This window comes from Drosophila virilis, chromosome 3 (genome assembly GCF_030788295.1).
Source record: "Drosophila virilis strain 15010-1051.87 chromosome 3, Dvir_AGI_RSII-ME, whole genome shotgun sequence".
In the NCBI taxonomy this organism is placed as follows: Eukaryota; Metazoa; Arthropoda; class Insecta; order Diptera; family Drosophilidae; genus Drosophila; species Drosophila virilis.
The window spans coordinates 3,290,853-3,312,535 of NC_091545.1; the positions used below are offsets into that span (position 1 = coordinate 3,290,853).

Sequence of the window (21,683 nt, forward strand, 5' to 3'; positions counted from 1 at the left end):
GGGAGCGCAAGAGAACAAAAACGAGCGTGCAGCCAATAGCCGAATGTCAAACGAATGGCGCTGCTGGCGTCGCTGCTGCTGCCGCTGCTTTGTGGGGGCCCAGTTGGTCGCGTTGCTGCGCTCGTGTGTTGGCTGAGTCGTTGTTCTACCGTCGTGATTGCAACACTTCTGCTTCTGCCACACACACTCTCGCCGTCATATAGCCGTCGCCAGTTTCGCAGTCGCAACGTTTTTCACGTTTTTTGATTTTTCAACTCAACTACTACGCGTACGTCGACGTCGCAGTCGCAGCAGAAGCAGCAGCAGCAGCAGCAACAGCAGCAGCTCGTACGTTAGACGACATTTTAACGTGCACGCTTGTGTATATGTGCGTGTGTGTGTGTGTGAGTGTATGTGTGTGCCAGTTTTCGTGCGTTCTGTGCTGCAACAACAACAGTTACCACACCAGCGTCGTTTAAAAATATAAACTGCGTTTTTTTCGCCAAAAAAGCCATAAAAAAAAATTATTTTCTGTTAAGCATTAGCCAGGCCCAGGCCAGACGAAAAGTCAACGACAGCAACAATAAGAACAAGAATAACATTAAAAAAAAAAACACACACACACACAATTTTTGCCTGGCCAACTGAGCCCAGGCGAGCGACAAAAACAGAAAACGGCGGCGGGCACAAATACATATAAACGCACACGTACACACACATACATGAAAATTGTGTGTGAACGTACTTGATTTTGGTTCTCTAGCTGTTGTTGTTGTTGTGACCGTTGGCGATTTTCAGCAGAAAAAAAAAATGATATTACGACAACAACAACAACAACAACAAGACGGCCAGTGGCGGGGCAAAAGGAGCACATTTTAATGCGTGACACACAAAAATTGTTGTTTTCAATTGAAACAATTTTTGTGTATACCCAGCGTGCGAAAAGCAACCCCCCGCCCGAACTCCTCCTCTCTAGCCCCTTTGGCTCACCACCTCCCCTCACAAATAGTCAGCGACGGCTCTCTTCTCGCTTGCTTGTGTGTGTGTGTGCCGCTTCTCTTCGTCCTTATCCCACCTCCAACCCCCCTCATCCGCCTGCTTGGCCGCTTCATCACGTACTCGCAGCGTCGTCCCTTGCGTATTGCCATTTGCACACGTTGCGTATACGTAACGTAGTGGCCATAAACAACTACAGTGAAAGCTCCAAGCACGATTAGCTGCCATTTCGCAGAGTTTTCTTTTCGTACAAAAGCTATTGATAATCAAGGTCAAAATAAGTTTTGAATTAATTTCAGCGCGGTTTCACTGTACACTCGCACTCACACTATGCTTTATACCCTTACGCTTTGAAGAGTTCGTGCTCGCATGCAGAGCGCATAGAAATTGCGTTTGTTTTCATGTTGGCATTTTGACTGCCCTTTGATGAGTTGATAAACGAGCCAGATTAGCCCCCACCCCCTCTTTCTGATACCCTTCCGGCCATCGCACACACACGCACATAAAAAAATATGATTGAAATGTGTTAAAATCAAAATTTGCATTTCTGCCAAAGAATTACTCAAAGCGCACGCGTTATGGTGAAACAGCCACAACAATAATAGAATATATTTAACAAAAAAGGTGCTAATATATTTTTAAGTAGCCAATTAAATATTTGGCTCAAAATCCGCATAAAATTGAAATAATTGAATCAAAAAACAAGGAAAGTGTAAAAAATATCAACAAGGAAAGCGAAAAAGGAACGAGAGGTAAAAGAAATGTGCTCTTAAAATAGATTTATATTTAGTTGCATTCGAAATCTTCAAAAAAAAAAAAAAACAAAAAGTTGCGACACATTCGAAATAACCCACGCGACGGCATCGAGAAGCGTTGAGAATCTTTGGGAATTGTTGGGAAATCGTTGGGAAATCGTTGACAAAATAAACGAGAACCGACGGCGACTGGGAAACGTGTCGCCAGGGACCGAGCGACTGCGGCATTTGCGGAGGCGCCGTTTTCTCACATAAGGGGTGCTCCCAGCTCTTTTCTCATTACTTTACGAAATATTCGTTTGAGGGGGGAGGACATAAAGATAATCTATAGCTAAAGAAAAATTCAAGAAAAAATTTGAATTAAGCTAGAAATTCCGCTTGATTTGGAAAGACTACGAAGAACTTGAGAGCAAAGGGGATAGTTGGCAAGGGCAAAAGAATATGTAGATCCAAAGGGAATGTACTTAGTATTAAGGATTTGGCCATAACAATCGGGTCAAAATCATGTCCAAAAAGTTATCCTTAGAATCGAATGGAATGTTCCTGTTACCAGAGTTGGCTAAGTTCTGGTTTTGGATAGACCAGGAAAAGCTCTAACTTGTGGGAAGGAGGCCTGATGTGATTGATATGTCAAACCTGGTCATAACTCTGAATATAAGAAAGCCATGGTCAAAAGGCATGCCTCACATAATATCTATGCCATTTCAAGCAGGTCAAAATCATGGCCAAAATATTAACCTTTGCTAGTATCTGATGGGCTGCCACTGTAGTTGGCTTTGTGCTGTCTGCGTAGGGGGGGGGTAGTTGGGGGCGGCTTTACCTTTATTCCAGATCCCGTTGTGTTAGACATTTGCCACCTGCCGACAAGCAGCGAGAGCAGCCGCAGCACCCTGTACATAAATCTAAAATTAAATGCGACGCTCTGCGGTTGTCTTCAATTTTCATTGCTTGGCGGCATGCCCCTCCACTTCCCACCCCATCCTCAGACGGAGGTCTGAGGCGTTTGCATCTTGTCGCAAAATCTGTGTTACTTTAGGAGATTTTCTTTATAAGACGAAAGTACTCGTGTGTGTGTGTGTAGCATATATGTTTTCATTTAATTTTGAGCCAATAAGATACATTTTTTTTTTGTCTTTTGCGCTTCGTGCCAAAAAATAAGTCGTTGTCGTCGTTAGCCGCGAGAGTTTGTCGCCAGCATTTGGCAACTGGCAACTGGCAACTGGCGACATTGGCGACAGCTGTTCTGCTGCTGCCGCCGGGCAGTAGTTTAGGTGTGTGGGGGATGTGGGGAAGGGAATGGCCTGGGGTGTGTTGCCATAAAAATAAAATGCCTGCGAGAGCTGTGTTATCGAAACGGTTTCTATTTGGGGGCTACGCAAAATGGCATAAAACTTATGCCTGGCATATAAAGAAAATCTGCGCGCGCTCGCTCCAAGGCAAAGCCAGAAGCCAAAGGCAAAAGCCAAAAACAGAAAATAGAAAACAGCATAATAAAAACAAGAGTGCTCCAGTTGTGAATGTTCGACCAGAAGATGCTCTTTAAGAAACGAATTCTAAAATAAGAGAACTTTTCTCAGTGCTCGACGAGTTCGTTTCATATGTTTTGTCGCCTCCTAACCCAAAAATCGGATGCTAGAAATCGATGTTTATCGATTTTGGGACATGATGAGCGATACTTTACCAGTTCCTTAGTATTGCGAGAAACTGGGTAAGGGAATTTACATTTCCATAGGTTCTAACTCGAATTAAATTCTGTAAATCGTTATCGATTTTGGGACATGATCGATAGTTATCGATATGCTCGATATTGATGAAATGCTTGTAGCTCTTGTCCCTAGTCCTTGCTCTCTCGCTCGCATCTCATGCTTTAAGCTAAGCTCAAACTTTCAGACTTTCTTTCCATTTACCGCAAGCAGCAACAGCAGCAGCAGGGTCGTCTATTATTAAATGAAAAGCGCACAACTTTGACTTTCAGCGCTGTTGGCCATGCTCCAAGCACTGGCCAGCATTTGCGCTAGCTTGAATGAACTTCATTTGCGTACTTGGCCAAATGGTGCGACCAACTGACCCCAACTCGGGCGCCACTGTAGCGTGTCCCAACCTGCCCAGCGTACCGAACTTCAATTTAGAAATAGATATAGTATATTATATGGATTTGATTTTGACCACGGGCCGTGCACCGTTGCACGCACTGCGCTAGTTTACTTTTTTTCTTCTATATTTTTTTTCTACAGTTCTGTCCGTTTTTTTTGGCCAGATACATGGCCTATAGGCCCAATTATTGTTAGTCGACAAGCTCACCATTTTCCATTCAATTCCAGCTAACGAAGCGCTGAGCTGGGCTTTTTTTACACACACACACACACACACACACACACACACAACGCACACACTTAGCCGCGCTTCATTCATGCATTCAAACAAAAAGTTAATATTAGTTATCTGGATATTTTCACGGTTTCGACTCGCGCTGTGCCCACTGACGGATACACACACACAGATACACACTCACACACACGCACACTCAATAGTTGTGGCAAGTGCCACCAGACGAATTTTTCAACAATGCTTAAGCAACATTCAATTGGATTAGCACTTTGTACACATATCTATAGAATATAGAGAGTGCGGCTCTCATATGGTTTTCATTTTTTCTGAATATAGTAGATATTTTGTCTATTTCTGTTGATAGACATCTGCATCATAGAAATATTCCATCATATTTTGTATGTCGCTCAACTTTTTAGCTAGCAAGCAGATGAATTTTATTTGGCTAAAAGTTGGCTTGTTTAAGGCTACATTTTCAGCTGGTTTTTCCTTTCAGGCGTCATAAATGGATATAAATATGATCTAGTAGTACGATTTGATGTGGTTTAGGAACTATCATGGAATTACAAGAATTATATAAAGCCAATTTTACTACCGATTGTCCCTATAGCTATATAATTCCCATTTTAGCAGCCAACGTACGATTTGATAAGGTCCATATATGATATATTGATTCTCTGTATATGACAAAGATCTTAGTCAAAGGAAGGATCGATCCTGTGACAACTCTTTATAAGGCGACCATACATACTTTCTGCCAGCTAGAAAAAGATTCAAAATATATAATACTTATATCACTTTAGGCTATAACCAGGTTCAAGACAAAACAACATTTGCCTGACAATACGCCCTTTAATAGTCTATTTATTCTTATAATTAAACAAAACATTTACACGCAATTAACACTTTTCAACAGCCAGCTACTTATTTAACAAGAAAAATGCCCATTTCCGCGCACTCACATTTGCATATAGTTTTTTTCCTGATCTGATTATTGAGATCGCATCTTTGGCATAAAATTCGTGCGCCCCCTTCTTTCCGATGGTGCCGCCTTCTCTTTGGATTTCCGGTTAGTCGATTCATAATTGAGTTATTCAATTGCGGGCATTTTTTTTTTGTATTTTTTTTTGCTTTTGTAGTCGGCATTAAACAGCTGTGCTAATGACATCCATTGATCTAACGATGCGATGCTATTGTCTATACTGAACTCCAATGAAACTGCGTGTAATTAACTTATTTTCCACAATTTTCAGTATTTCAATTTGTGTTGACTCTCATTTCGCCTTGCTTGCGAGCAGCTGTATATATATACAAACTTATATATATATATGTGTGTGTGTGTGTGTGTACACTCGGCGAAAACATCAAGAACTTTCAGAAACAATATTTAACACTCGACCTCAAACTAATGAGCTAACAGCTGGCAATTAATTAATTAAATTAAAATGCACTTGACATTTTTGCGCAGTGTATTTTTATATCTCTGAATTATATATGCACATAAATATCTCTCTCTAGTTTATGTTACGTTTTATGACTTAACTTTTTGTTAACTTTTTGCATGGCAAGTTGTAAAGTTTTCACGTTGGTTGTGCGGCTGCTGCCCTCTGTCTCTCTATCTGTGTGTGTGTGTGTGTGTGGGTGTGTGTGTGCCTTGGCGTGTGTGGCTTCCAAGTATCTTAAGCTGCATTTAGTGGCTCGCATGTAATTTGCATAACTTTGTTTTATAACAGAAATTATAGCTAGAAATTAAACCGATTTTCTTGTCGCCACTTTTGGCTTTTGCCAAATCTGTGCCACAGTCTGCACTCGCCATGACGGACAGTGGGGGGCAGACAAATAACTCGCTTAATGGTTGAGGCACAAAAACAAAAAAAAACGAAAAATCGTGGCCATTTTGTTGTTGACGTCGAAACAAAAGCGAAAATGTTGGCGGCGCGTCAGGTGAATTTCCCCATCCCCCTCCAATGTAAAAAGGTGTCTACACTGAGAGAAATCAAGCATATTCATATTGCTGATTAAACGGAGGTTCGTTTAACTACATTGAATATGGCATATTCTTGCCAATGCAAGCAAGGGGAGAAGTTGTTTGTGCATACACTGAGAAAAATCAAATATTCTTCTAAATACAAATTTGATTGTGGAATATTCTGGGCTGATTCTATGAACCTGAACGTTTTCTGGCAGTGCTTTAGACGTGTCTGTACATCAACGAGCTGGCAGAGATGCAAATGCAGCTGCACACGGCTGCAGTCGGAAAAGCGACAGAGGCAGCGGCAGCGACAGCGACAGCGACAGAGACAGCGGCAGAGAGCAGCAGCTATAGAGAAGAGGAGCAGCAGCAGCAGCAGCTAGAGACGCTTTTGATGACGTGCTCAGCTGCGCTTTTTTCACTTTTCACACACACACACACACACACGCCCAGTGACACCCACATTGTGTCCATCTCGCTCGCACGCCACATTGTCTGAATCATTTTTTTTTTCGCATTTTAATTTTATGCCTTGGCCCAAGGAATGAAAGGCAGCTGCGTCTACAAAAATAGTTGGCAGCCACACACACACACACACACACACACTTATACACACCTCGCAGTCAACAGCACTCCCCCTTCTACCCCCCCTTCACACCCTCGCTTTGTGTGTCGCCTCTTTGCATAGCCAAGTCACACTTTTAGGCCATTTTCTTTGCACTCAACGTTCGCCTTGTTGCCTTTTGCGTTGCTTTCTCGTGATTGCATTTCTATTTCTTTTACGCTCTCCTCCCCCCCACACACCCCCTCAACCGTGCATTGATAATTAATTTGTATATTACGCATACGCAGCGTGTGCTATAAAAGGAAAACTGAACAAAGCCCGTATCGAACTTTAAATCGGTTTTTAATGACTTAATTTGGCTCAAAAATTTAATAGATATTATAGCTAGACCCCTGACGCTATATCAAATGCCACTTAAATCCTTTGTGGTTGGGCGTAGGAAGGGGGGCGTGGCTCATCTACTAGCAACATCTATCGCTCATACGCAGCGTTGTCTCTTTCTCTCTCTGATGTGGCAATAAATCATTTGCAAAATGCTTGGCAAACTTTATCCCAACCGCACTTGACAAAGGGGGCCGAGGTAGGGAGGGAGGGGGAGGAACTGTGCGTTTTGCTGGAGGGGCGGAAAATAGATTCAAAGCGAGCCTGCTTTAAGTTGCGATGCGAAGTCTGCGCAAATATTGAAACCCAAAAAACCCAAATACAAACACGGCACAGTTGGACACAGTTTTTATGTGTGTGTGTGTGTATGTGTCTCTGTGTGCGTGTGTGGGTTACACACAGCTCTGCTCTTAATCCAAAATTCGATAAATATCGATCAATATCGATATATTTGGCATCACGCAGCTGGCTACAGGATATCTGCTAGTCGCGCACTCTCCAGCGCTCGTCTTATAATATATTAATGTATATATGTCTTTTTGTTCTGACTCGCGCTTTGTAGTTTGTCGTTTCCCTTTTGCTGCTGCGGCTTCATTCGCTGCTCGCTCTGAGGATTATGGATTTTTGTGTGCCACACACACACACACACACACACACACACACACACACGCACACACACTCGGTACAGGGGTTTGGTAGCCTGGCAAGCCATCAATTTCCCGCTCTCCCACCCACTCATCAGGCCGCATCTTGATGATGTTTGTCTGTTGGTATGTCTGCCGCAGCCCTCTGCCTCTCTGCTTCTGCTCCTCCCTCGCCCCCCTCCCTATCTTTCACTCTGTGTGTGTGTTAGCTACAATTTCCTTTCACTTGACTGACACCCAAAGCGGCAGCAGCAGCAGCAGCAATGTCCTCGCTCGTCGCACGTCCTGCACACACACTCAAGGATTGTGTAACATTTTTCTGGTCCTTCTTCTTCTTTTTGGTGTGAGCTGAAATGGCAGCCACTTCCGGCGCGCTGTCAGTCACCAGCTGTGTCTCTCTCTGTGTGTGTGTGTGTGTGTGTGTGTGTGTCTTGGTGTGCCATTTTTGCGCTTTCTCGTATTACACTTGACTTGGCTGCTGTCGCTGGCTGTCTGCTCGGCCGCAACTTCAATTGACCTTTGACTGAGTGCAGGTCGCCCCAGCATAACACCGCCCCCACCCGCCCCCCTTTTCCTGGCCTGCCTGGTAAGCACATTTTGGCCAACTTATGCGGCAGCACGCGCACGCAGCCAGCCAAGTTTTCTAGCTCAGCTTGTTTGCTATTCGGATTTTGCTGCCAAAAAAGAAAAGGCTTAAAGCCTCTTGAGCTTTTGGCTAATTGTCCTTATGTGACTTACATACGCTTATCAGCTTGTTGCCAACAGCACCAACCCACCAATCCACCTGCCACCTGCCTCTCCCACTTCAGCCTGTCTGTGCTTCCTGTTGTGCTAGTCGAGGCGTTGCTGCGTTTCCTTTGCTTCCTGTAGCTCAGGTTTTTATCAGCCTTTCACTATCGCTTGCCTTGGCCATCCTTTCGCCCACATTCTCTTTATTTTGTTGTTTCTCTTTATTTTGGCAAGGACACGCCGCCGGCGCTCAGGTAACTGCCTGCCACAGAGCTCTTGCACTATTTTTATCTAAAACTTTTGTCTGTGTGCATCTCGTGTGGGCAGTTACGTGTAAGTTCGCTTCCCTTTACCATCTCTAACCCGTTGCTATCTGCGAACAGCTCCAGCGGGGCCCACATTTTGCCATTTTAATAGGTCAAATGTTGCACGCGATTTTTGTGCTGCCTCACTCTTTCCCTTTCACTCTCGGCATTTCTCTCGGCTGCCTGCACTCCCGGCTGGTTATTTAATAGTTTGGCGCTTACTAATTGCATTGTCCTAATTGCCCAAGTTGCGCTTGAATGTGCCAAAAAAGAAGTAAAACGTGTAGAAAGAAAAGTAAGCAAGAAAGTAAATTGTTACCAGCGCATAAATACCCTGTAACTGCGCCTTTCCTCCCACCTTTGTTTGGGATTGAGAACAGAACCTGTCTTTAATCGAACGCCTCTTGCCCGTCATATACCCTTGACCCATTTGAGATGACGTACAGGGTATTATAGTTGGCGGAATGCTACAATGTTGTTGTGGGGCTTGCAGCTCCCAGAATTGTTGAATTGTTGCATGGCTGAATCTGATTTCTGTTGCCCTGCAGGCAATCAAATGCCTCACATCAAGGCTAACATGAATATGCTTGTGTGTGGGTGATTTGTACATATTTGTGTGTGGGTGTGTGTGTGTGTGGGTGGGTGTGTGTGTGGGCAAGACTGAAATACATTTGCAGTTGTGAAATAAATTGTTGATGAGCACATCAGGATTTTAGGATTAGCTCTTGCAAAACAGGAAATAGCCCACATAGATAATTTACAATTTGTCGATAATTAGCATAAAATGTGTGCGAGAAAAGCAGCAAATTCCATAATATCGATAACAATGGTCGATACTTTTATCGTTAATCGAAATTTTACCTTTAAGTGCTGCTGCAATTTATATAGAAATGATTATTAAATCGATACATCCTCTACTGGCAATGTCCATATAATTAAAACTATCGATAATTCGTATAAATTATGATTCGATAAACGATTAACGAATCTTTTAAATATTATCTTTACTTGCAAATGTCAATTGATATCGTTAATCGTTAATCGTTAATTTAACCTCCAGTGTTGCAGCAATTGAAATTCCAGCACTTATCGTTAATCGATAACTTTAAATATAGAGCACTTAACATTCCGTGAAGTGCTCGCGCGCGCGCTATCATGTGCCCACAGTCTGTAAAATGTTTGTGTTTTATTATTAAATTCTTTGGTGGTTCGTTTTCATTGGCATTACGCGTGCAATTTTCGCACGCGGAATTTTGCAATATATTGTCGAGTGGTCGCCACAAAACCAGGTGTGCTACCTGTGCTACCTTTGCTGCTGTGGGTGGTGGGTGTAAATTCTCTCTCGACACGATGGCCGCTTGGCTGCTGTTGATTAAATTCCGCTGATAGCGGTCATGTTGTCATGTTTGCCGTGATTTTCCGGTTGACCTCTGTTAGCATTGCTGCTCGTCTGTTCGCTGACTTTGCCAATTTCAGGGCCCACTTTGTGATGGGCATTTAAATAATGCAATTGCTCGTACATTTTAACGACTTGGCGCCGCCCAATCGCAACAAACGCATGTAAATAATTAAGTATTTCATTCCCCGAGCTACTCGCATTTATGTCAGGGGCGGGCACACTTAGGGCTAACAGTTGTGCAGATACATCCGCTAGACGCGCAAAGCTTTTAGTTTTTCATTAATTTCAGTTTTTCAAGAAAAACAGAAACACAAATTTATATGTGCCTAAAATAAATCTTTGCTGTTGAAAAACATTTTGGAAATGTGACGTGATTTAATGAGAGCAGCAATCGCTACAGATATTGTATCTATATATACATATATAGATATATATATGGATACATCTTCATATTTATATTTAGTTCTTGTTTTTTATATATATTTTTTGGTTGATTTATGGCCACAAGAGTTGGCACCAAGAAACGAAGCGAACCGAAGTGAGCAATAATCACGTGTAGATACCTTAGCTGACCCACACACACGACACACACACACAGATACACACACACACACACACTACACGTATATAAACAAACCTTGGTTCTCGATAAAGCGCCACCAATTTGGACTTATTGATTGCTAATGAAATTATAATTATGTTTTTTTTTCTTCTTCTTTGTAGGTGTAGTTGATACACGAGTTAGCAATAATCAGGAGGGGGTGTGAGGTGTTGGGGGAGGGGGTGGTACATTTGGAGGGGCGTGCAAGTGCTGCACGTTGGATTGTGAGTAGAGATACGACTTTGAGCAAACATATTTAAGCTTTTCGCTAATTGAACTCTGCCTCCTGTTAAGCTAGAGCCGTGTACAGTGGGCACACGATAAGAAAAACAAATTGGTATAGCTGGAAGTATAACATATTAAAAGTCGGGAATGCCACTTGCAACTCCGATAAAGGATTCCTTATTTAATTGCTCTTATAAAAATTGACATTCATGTATTCTCTAGTCGGTTCAATTGGCGAGCGCGCACTGTAAATATATATCTATGCATCTGCTAGATACATTATTTTGGCCATTTTATTGTTGCTGCTGCCGTTTGACAGTCAACAACTTTGTGTTGTCTGCCCGCCGCTTGTTGTTAAATTTAAACTCTCTGCCGCAGCTGAAGGTGAATTTATGGCGCACACATGTGTCGCCAGCGTCTCCGAGCCACCTCTCCCTCTCTCCCCCTCTCTGTCTCTTGCTCGCTCGTTGTCGCTCTCTGTCTTCTCCTTAGTGTAATGCCAGGTCTCTCGTGTGACATATGTCGTCGCTGTGTTCCCAAAATAGATGCATTTCGAAATGTAGGGGGCAATTTTTCAGGCGAAGATCAGCTGCAGCAGCAGCAGAGGCTGCCTCTGCCTCTGCCTCTGCCTAACTAAAACGTATTTTAATTCTCTCTCTCTCTTTCTCTTTCTCTCCCTTAGTTTTGGACAAAGCAAACCTAGCATTTCTTTCGTTAAAAAAAAAACTATAAAAGCTGAAGAACAACAACGCACACATACAGCAAAGGGCGCTGAGAAAAGAAACTGGAAAACGCAACGAGCAGCAAAACGCGACGTGACCTGACCTGACCAGACTCGACCTGACGTGACGGGACGACGGTCGCCAGCCAACAAACAATATTAATGCGTGTTAGACTAGACAAGAGCAACACAGACCGAACCAACGCCGCGTAAAAGCCCCGACAGGAGCTGAAACAGAACTCTCTACAAGAGCTAGAGAAAGGAGAGAGCGAGACAGACAGAGACAGAAAGAGAGAGGGAGAGAAAGAGAGAGAGAGAGAGAGAGAGAGATAAGTCTCTCACGCTTGTGGAATCGAATTTCTTGCGCCCCCACGTTTAAGAGAAACAGCCTCAAGATTCTGCCCTTCGGTGCCAACTTTCGTCTGGAGACGACACCAGCCGAAATGCACAAAATAACAGCCGCACCGGCTGCGGCCACAGCGCCAACCGGTGCACTGGAGGCGCCACTGGCAGCGCCCAAATACGGCACACTTATCCCGAATCGCATCTTTGTGGGCGGCATTAGGTAAGCAAAACGCAAACCCAGACGAGCCCCGGACCTTGGCTTGCAGCCTTCTCTGATAGAACCTAAACTAGATACATTACTGATTCTATCTCTGATCTCTCCACAGTGGCGACACCACCGAGGCGGATCTGACGCGTGTGTTCAGCGCCTACGGCACCGTGAAGAGTACAAAGATAATTGTGGATCGTGCCGGTGTTAGCAAGGGCTACGGATTTGTTACCTTTGAGACAGAGCAGGAGGCGCAAAGACTGCAGGCGGATGTAAGTAGAAATGTTTGTGCCCGCACATAATTTTGCTAATGTCGCCTGTGTTAATTTATCGATTAATTATCGATTATGATTTTTCGATTTCTGATGCTTTTTGTAACGGGAAGACCACAACACCAACACACACACACACACACATACACATACTCACCTTACACTCACTTACAAAAACAGCTGCAAACGTTATAATGTGCCTCCGATCTTTTAGGGCATTACCTGACCCACAGACACCACGCGCACACACACACACACACACCACGCTTTTGTGTGTGTTTGTGTGTCTGTGTGTGTGTGTTTGTGTGTGTGCAAGCAACAACACAAAGCGACGCCGTCAACACACCTGCCACTTGTATGAGCTGTAAGAGCGTGCCACGAAACTAAACGTGTATCGATGATATTTATCGTTTATCGATTTATCGATGTCTATCGATGACGGTACGGACGGCAAATTGTAATTCTTATGTATTTCTGTATTTCTTCTAATTGCGTTTTTGTTGAGTTACGTTTCCGAGTTACGTTTCCGTTGCGTTACGTTACGTTACGTTCGTTACATTATATTACATTCATAATCACACCAACACACACACACACACACACACACACACACACACACACACACACACACACACACACACACACACACACACACACACACACACACACACACACACACACACACACACACACACACACACACACACACACACACACACACAGCAACAACACACACACACATCTAGACACACTTTAACATAGCTTTAGTAAGACACATCAAATTTGCATTTGTTAGCTCGTTAGCGACGGCTGTCCCGTTTTCTTTTTTGTTATCGATAACTGTTATCGATAACACAAGCTCGTTCGTTTGAGTTCGTTGCACCGTTTCAAATTTCATTCATTTTCAATTTTCAATAATTTGTCTCTTTTTTAACCATTTTTGCGCAAATTAAACAAATTAGCTAATTGCCCACGCCTCGGTCTTGTTATAGATTGTAGATCTTACGTCTATATAGCATATATAAATATATATTGAGCTAGAGTCTAGTGCATTTTTTGCTGTATATTTAAAACGAATTTTATTTCAATTCGATGTTTTTCGTTGCAATATTTACAATTAATTATAATTTTTCTCAATTATGCAATATGTATAAAATGCAATGAAGGCAAGGAGCCGCGGCGGGGGGCATTATTTAGCTGTCAGTTGCTGGGTCAACCCACGCACCACGCCCTCCTCTGCCCCGCTTTCCGCTCCGCCTTCTGCTCATCCCATTTAGCTAAACGAGTTCCTAAATAAAGACAACAGCTTCTGACGGGCTCTGGGGCTGACACAGAGAGAGCCTTATTAGAAATTGTATTGCATTTTGATTAGAGTGTATTGCATAACAGCCAGCTGCTGCCTGTTCTCAATCTTCCCCGGCCCACCTCCCCACCTCTCCCCTCCCCACCGTGTGTCTTCTTTTGTGTGTGTGTGTGTGTGTGTGTGTGTGTGTGTGGCATACATTAAGTGAAAAAGTTTTCCACTTGTCATTAAATGTGCATTGTTATTGCGCTGCTGGCGCTTTGCACATTTTCAGTGTGTTGCACAAGTAGGTGTATTGGTATGTGTGTGTGTGTGTGTGTGTGTGTCCTTGTATGCTTACATGCTTTAACAACTCGCCTACCATACCGCCCCCGCCTCCGCTCCATCCAGCCTCGGGCAGCGACAACAATGTACGCTCTGTGGGCCTGCCAGCCGTGGCAACGTTTAACGAGGTTTTAATGCGCACACAACACACACACACACACACACACACACACACGCACGCACACCCACACACACACACATACACACATTTATATATATATACATACACATGCAGACATTTGCACTAATTAAATTTCGTTTACCCAAAAATTTCATTTGTGTTAAAGCTACCGCCCAAATAGAGTTCCCAGCCGTATAGACCTAGTCTCCGGCTATGCCCGACAGCAACCACAACGTGCAGAGTTCTACAAGCCACAGAGACACGCCCACATGAACACACACACACACATACGCACATACGCACACACACACACACACACACAAGAGCAGCTCTTCACTCATCTCTTGGCGTTTACTAAACTCCTGTGTATATGTTTTTTGATAGCGCACTAAATCCACACATTAGTATACATAATTACCAAGGCAACACACACGCACACACCCACACGCACACTCATACACATCGAGATGCACACGCATACACATAATAGACAGTCAAGAGCCCGGTTGGGCTACACTTCAAAGGCGCACTCGATACCAAAATTGAAATGTTACTTTGGCCAAAACATTTTGAATGCGTTTATTAATGCGCATGCCAGCTGACCATAGGGATTTTCCGGATTGGGTGGCGGGGGGGTGGGTGTGGGTCTTGCTTTCCACACTTTATAAATGTTGTAAGACACTGGACCAGAGAGCGCCGCCTCTTGTTGTCCTTTTTGTGTGTGTGTGTGTGCGCACAAGAAAGGCAACAAAGAAGGGGCCCAGCATTGAAGCCGTTTGAGAGGGTTCTTAATTAAATTCGCCCAAGACAAAAGTGGGTCGTACGACCTCCCGAGCAGCGAGAGCAACTCTTTTGTTTTTTACTTTTCTTTTTTTTTTTTTTTGTGTGTTTTATTTATAACTGTGGGTCGGCCTTTTGTGTTATGGACGCTTATCCTTGTGTTGCTTGACGTCTTTTATGCTTTGAGGGCCAAAATGAAAAGACTCTGGTCTGTTTGCCCTGCAGCGGTCAAAGGATACGGCCAGAAAATGTATAAAAACGTGTCGCCTCCGGTCGTTTAACAACTTTAAGAAACGGCAACAGCAGCAGCTGCTGCTCCGTAAATATTTGCTTAGGCCTCAACTCCGCCAACCCAATCCGTGGGTGGTTCGGTGGTTAAATGCGAGCGCCCATTATGATGGCTTTTCATGCATTTCAAGTGCAAATTGCTGCGGCTATCAGCGCCTAATTGCCAATTAAAGTTAAACTGACCCGTAACCCGTGTAACCGGCAGAACTGACAAGTGGCTCCCAGGCACAGTGGAAAGCGATTAAAGCGGGGAAACCTTATCGATAGCATTTCAAAAACTTTCACCAAATACAAAGAAATCCTTGCAACAAAGCTAAATGGAATTAATGAAGGGAAACCCTATCCTCTTCCAATTTCCCTAAAGCCCTTCGATAGCATTTCAAAATCTTTCATAGAATTATTGTAGCGCTCTTTTCACTTGGTGGCAACTCCATAAAAGATATAATCTTTGCATAGCTTTCGACTAGGTGGCAACATATTACGTATTACTGGTTGCTTTACAAACAAGTCGGATATCCATTCGACATCTTACTCTTACTAAAACCAGCCTTTAGATCTATTTTTGGAGCCGCACAATTATTTTGTACTAGGTGGTAACTCCATAAAAGTAATTCTTGCATAGTTTGACTAGCTGGCAACCCGATAACGTATTATTTGTAGCTTTAAAGAAGACTCAGATCCTATCGACATAATAACCAGTTTAGAGGAGGCCCTCAATACATTCGTAACACAGGTGGCAACACCATTCAAATAAACTACTAGGTGGCAACACCATTCAAATAAACTACTAGGTGGCAACCCCATATAACGTATACTGGTAGTCTTACAGTCTGATCCAAAGTCAGATGCATTCTCGACATAGTATTACCCGATTTTTTTCAACTAACCCATAAATTCTCATTCTCGGCCTTTTCGACGTTTGTTTTTTGAGTATTCCGCACACGTAACTTGTACATTTTAATATATATATATATATATATATAATTTTGCGATTTGGTGTTGGCGTTCTTGAATTAAAACCAAAGTATGATAGTTGTTAAATTTGAATTGTATAGCCAAACTGATGGAAGCTTTAATCTAAAAAAAAAAAACGCTTAGTTCAGTTCAACACTGTTTTATGTTTTTGTTAAGAACCGATTTATGTGCGGCGTGCAGAGATTTTGAAAATGAAAATCGAAAATCAAAACCAAAGTGAAACACATTCCAAACCGAATTGCAGTACATGACATTTTGTAATAAAACACACACATAAAACAATGCCTAAACTATATACTATACTACTTGATATACATATTCAATTTTTATATTATTTATTTTTTGGCTTGGCACGTGTTTTTCATGAATCTGTTGGCCACATTTTTGGGCTCTGCCGCTGCCACAAAAAAAAAAACAAAGAATAAGAAATAAAAGCTCAAGTAAAATTGTTGTTCCACGTTGAAAGACAAAAGCGTTGCGCCTTTTATTTAATTTTCTTTTGGTTCTTATTTCTTTTTATTGAGCATTTTTTTTGATGCTGCTGCGTTCGATTTGAATTTGAATTTGAATTTCCAATTTGAATTTCGTTTGGCTTGTCTGTTGATGCCACACACAACACACACACACACACACACACAAACACAACAAGTTCTTACCACAAAAAAAGAAAAAAAAAATAAAAATTCTCTACTAAATATGCATACACTCTTCTCTCTTCCCCGCTGGCTTCAACTCTGCCTTCTGCTCTCAGGGTGAGTGCGTGGTGCTGCGTGATCGCAAGCTGAACATTGCGCCAGCCATCAAGAAACAGGTGAGTCTCGGCTTTAGAGTATATAACTTGATTATATTATATCAACGCATTTTCTGTTTAGCCCAATCCGCTGCAGTCGATTGTGGCCACCAATGGAGCCGTTTATTATACCACCACGCCGCCGGCACCGATTAGCAATATACCCATGGATCAGTTTGCCGCTGCCGTCTATCCGCCAGGTGAGAGAGATTTTGAGATAAAGTATCTCATAGTTACATCAGAGAGTTTGTATGCTTTACGTTTACGATTTCAAGTTCATATGGCTTTAGTTGTGTTTTATAAAACGATATTTTCTTTTTTATATTCCATTTTTACTCTCTTTCTCCTCTCAAACAAACAACAACAACAAACAACACATCTATAAACAATCTATGTAACGCCGGACAAATTAACCAAAACTAGTTACTGACTTTACAGCCGCTGGCGTGCCAGCCATCTACCCACCTTCAGCCATGCAATATCAGCCATTCTATCAGTACTACAGCGTGCCAATGGTGAGTACTTCAAACAAAATACCTTATACCATACTTAAGATAGATATTAGATACTAGATGGATAGATATTCGATGCCAAGGTAAACGATTTTATAATAGATACAGGATAACATTTATAGCATTTAAGGGGATTCTAGGATATGGTTTTTATGGATACTCCCTGAAATGTTTTTTGTTTCTTAGATATATATTGTGGGATATTCCAAGGTAAACGATTTCATATTAGATACAAGGTCATGGGATATGGTTTCTAGGGAGCATACTCTCTGAAGGATATTCCTTAAGGACCTCTAACGCTATCGAGTATACTTCGGCTAACTGGTTTTCTTTGGTTCCGGTTTCGGTAATTTGCCGTCGTCTATTTTATAATGATCCGAAATCCTCTGATCAATAGAGGGCGCCACATAGAATCTATGCTTCCTTCCTTTTAATTAAGTTGAAATGGGAACGAATAGACTAGTTGGTGCATTTATCTTAATAGGGTATCGCGTCTGGAGGATAATTCTACCATTGAATAGGGATCGAACAGCTCTGCTCAATAGAGGGCGCCACATAGAAATTATGCTTAATTCCTTAAACTAAGACTAACCTTTTCTTTCTCTTTATTTTACAGAATGTACCCACCATTTGGCCTCAGAACTATCAAGGTAAATAGAGCGCAGTGCTCACTCAGTCTCTCTTTTACTTTCTATCTCTGCCTAGCGTGCTTTCACTCGCTCTATCTTTCGCTCCCTTTGCCTGAACACACTTTGTTCTCCGATGCTTGCTCATATATATCCTATATATATATATATATATCTATATATCTATAGATCCGTATTTAACTGTATTTTTGCTGTAGTTTTTAACACACACCTCTTTGTATACGCTTTGTTTTTCTATCTTTCTTTCTTTCGGTTCTTGCTGCACAACAATTCAACGCCGTTCAAAGGTTAAATAAAACCAAACTACAACAACAACAACAACCATAACAACTACAACAACCAGAACAACTAGAACAACAAATTTTCGTAGTCGCAAAGATTTTTCGTTGAGAGCTGCCCGAGCAACAACAACAACAACAACAAGCAGCAACAGCAGCAGCAGATGCAGCAGCAACAACTACAACTACAACTACAACAACTACAACTTAAATAACTACAACTACAACAACAACAACAACAATAACAGCCACTAGAACAACGCTGCAAATCCCCGCATCGCTCTCTGCAGTTGCCCGCAGCCGCACAAAATACAACATACATAAATTTAGTTTTAATTTTAATTTAGCATATTTTTAATTTAACTCTCACACACACACACACACACACACACTGCGCTCTAGGCGTCAATTATTAGTTAAATGCCACGCCCCCCTCCCCTCGCTACAGCTAGGGGGCGCCCTAGGAGAATTAGTCAAAAAAAAAAGGCAAGCAAAAATTTAATTTTATATTTTTTTTTTTTTGTATTAGAAACTGCGCCATTTAATTCAATTAATTCTTCTTTTTGTTGTGATGCCTGCGCATAATATTGTAGCTAACGTATACATGTAGTTGTGAGCACACACACACACACACACACACACACACGCGCCACACACAGATGAATATGTTTTGAAATGTATGCAAAATGTTCTTCGACTGTTTCTTGTAGGCATTTATCCCTGTTAACTTTGAGGATGCAGCAACAACTACAACAACAATAACTACAACAACAGTAAATACTGATGCTACTTACTACAAGAACAACAATAGCAACAACTACAACAACTACAACTACAACAAAGCATTAATAGAATTTATTTAAACAGCAGCAGCTGCTAAAGTATATTATAATAAATTTGTAGCTACGTTTTCTATAGATACGTATAGATACACAGTTGGAAATCAACCAAGGACACAACACACACACACATGCATACGCACGCACGCATGCACACATACATACATATATATATAAGAGTGCATAAGCAGCTTATGTTTTTAGTTGGTGGAGCTGACTAAAGTGCGGGAGGGAAGCGGGGCGGCGAGTCCGGGCTTGACTGTACTTCAGTCGCAACATTTAATAATGTGCAATTAGCGGAGGTGGAATGGCTGCCAGGGAGAGGACAGTTGGGGGGCTGGTATAAGGGGGGAATATGCAGGCAACATTGTTGCAGCTGCTATTGCTGCTGCTGCTGGCAAACGGCAAATGAAAGACAGAAATAAGCAGCAAAAATAAATTTATATGTAGAAATATAATTTTGGGTTATTTAGCACAAATGAGACAGATACACACACCCACACACACACACACACACACACACAGAGAGAAGCAAGTCAAGTCAGCTAGAATATTATTTATTGAGGCAGTAGAGCAGCAAATATACCGAAAAGAGAGAGAGAGAGGGAGGGTAGAAGAGAAACGCGTACATTAAGTATAAGAGAGCGTGCAGCGGGGAGGAGGGCAGCAGAACGAAAGTTGAAAGACATAAATTATGCATAAATATTAATTTATATAAAATACACACGCACACAACACGACACACACACACACACACACACACTTAAATGTAAATGTAACTGTAAATGATAACGGTAAATGTTATACACATACAGCAATACAAAGCAAAAGCAAAAAGTAACTAAATAATTAGTTTAAAAAAAAAAACCGCCGCACAAAGAAGGCGCGCAAGCTAAAAGATAACATAACTACACACACACACACGTACACACATACACACAACTAACATACACATATATATATACATGCGTAAGTTATATAGAATATTTGTAAGCCAAGCAAAAAGTAAACTGAACGAAATTGTAGTCTTAACGAAGCAAAAAAAAAAAAAACTGATGTTAAAACGAATTAAAATACTAAAGGCAAAACAGAGAGAAAAGCAAAATAAATATTAGTACTTAAGGCAAAGTGAAAGAGTATGAAGAAGAAAAACAAGAACCTATACAATAAAGATATTCAAAATATGCTAGCTAAAAGAGCAAAAAGTATGAAAAGTATATACACAATATACCATATACACAAATATATATACATGCATACATATATAAATATATATATACTATATACTAATTATATGCCTAGTACATAGCGAGACTATTCAAAACATAAAAAACAAAGAAAATAATTTAAAAAAAAAGAATAACTAAAGCAATACATAGACACTCAAATAAGTGTGTGTTACACGAGTATTTAGCTAAATACAATACATACATAAAATCTAAAAAAAAAAAAAAATACTAAACTAAATACTAAAATGAAATTATTTGCGGCGCACAAAGGCAAACGGCGACGGCGGCAAAATAAAAATTGGTGCAAAATTTGGCTGAAAAATCGATTAGAATACCCAAAAAAAAAATAATGAAAATTAATCGAATATATATATGTATATATATATTTTACGAGTATGTTTGCCTTAAGATCAACAATATTTATTTGCTTCCACAAAATAAAATATGTATATGAAATAAAAGAAAATCGAACCCAGAGGTTTCACAAATTACCTGCAAATTCAAGCAGTAGACACGCCCCCCTCCCCCAGTGCTGCCGTCGCCCACCCCCTCCCCTTCCCTCCCACGCCGCCTGCGCCGCACTTCAACTTGTTGACAAATTTGTAACGTTTAAAGATAAAACTCAATTGTTGCATAGTTAAATATAACATTAAAAGAGAAAAAAAAACAAATTTTTAAAAATCGAATCGTAACAATAATTAGAAAAAAAAAACAAAAACAAATAGAAGCAAAGAGAAAAAGAGAGAACGAAAATAAAAGCAATAATTAAATAATTGATATGCTCTAGTTGAAAACTACAACCACCAGATAAGCCACATACATGCATACATGCATACGTACATGCATACGTGCATGCATACTTACATATGTGCATGCATACGTACATGCTGCATGCATACGTATATGCATGCATGCATACATCCTACACACAAACAAACACACCCACACAAACATACACCCACACACATGCAGTGTACTTAAGCCAGTCGCGGATTTATGTTTCTTAACTTAAAAGTACTCAAAGCGAAATAGTTTAGGTTATGAATTTTTGTTGAGGTACAGTCGTAAATGTCCTGCAATACCCAACACACACAAACATACACACAGACACACACACACACCCGCAGACAGCAACTAATAAATCCAAGGCATAACTTAAGATATATACGTGA

At 41.5% G+C, this 21,683-nt stretch overlaps 1 protein-coding gene across 8 annotated transcripts in view; it reads left to right on the forward strand.

The window, feature by feature from the left end:
* The window catches only part of bol (boule homolog, RNA binding protein), a 32,046-nt gene that overhangs the window by 3,699 nt on the left and 6,664 nt on the right, over positions 1 to 21,683 (forward strand). For 2 of the 8 annotated variants that reach the window (XM_015175581.3, XM_015175579.3), the window contains exons 2-7: positions 11,562 to 12,165; positions 12,272 to 12,425; positions 16,968 to 17,027; positions 17,089 to 17,206; positions 17,430 to 17,521; positions 18,135 to 18,168. In XM_015175581.3, coding sequence (XP_015031067.1) covers positions 12,044 to 12,165; positions 12,272 to 12,425; positions 16,968 to 17,027; positions 17,089 to 17,206; positions 17,430 to 17,521; positions 18,135 to 18,168 — 580 coding nt within the window. In that variant the 5' untranslated portion in view covers positions 11,562 to 12,043. The other 6 variants (XM_070207787.1, XM_002046229.4, XM_015175580.3 and 3 more) reach the window with 5 other exon arrangements.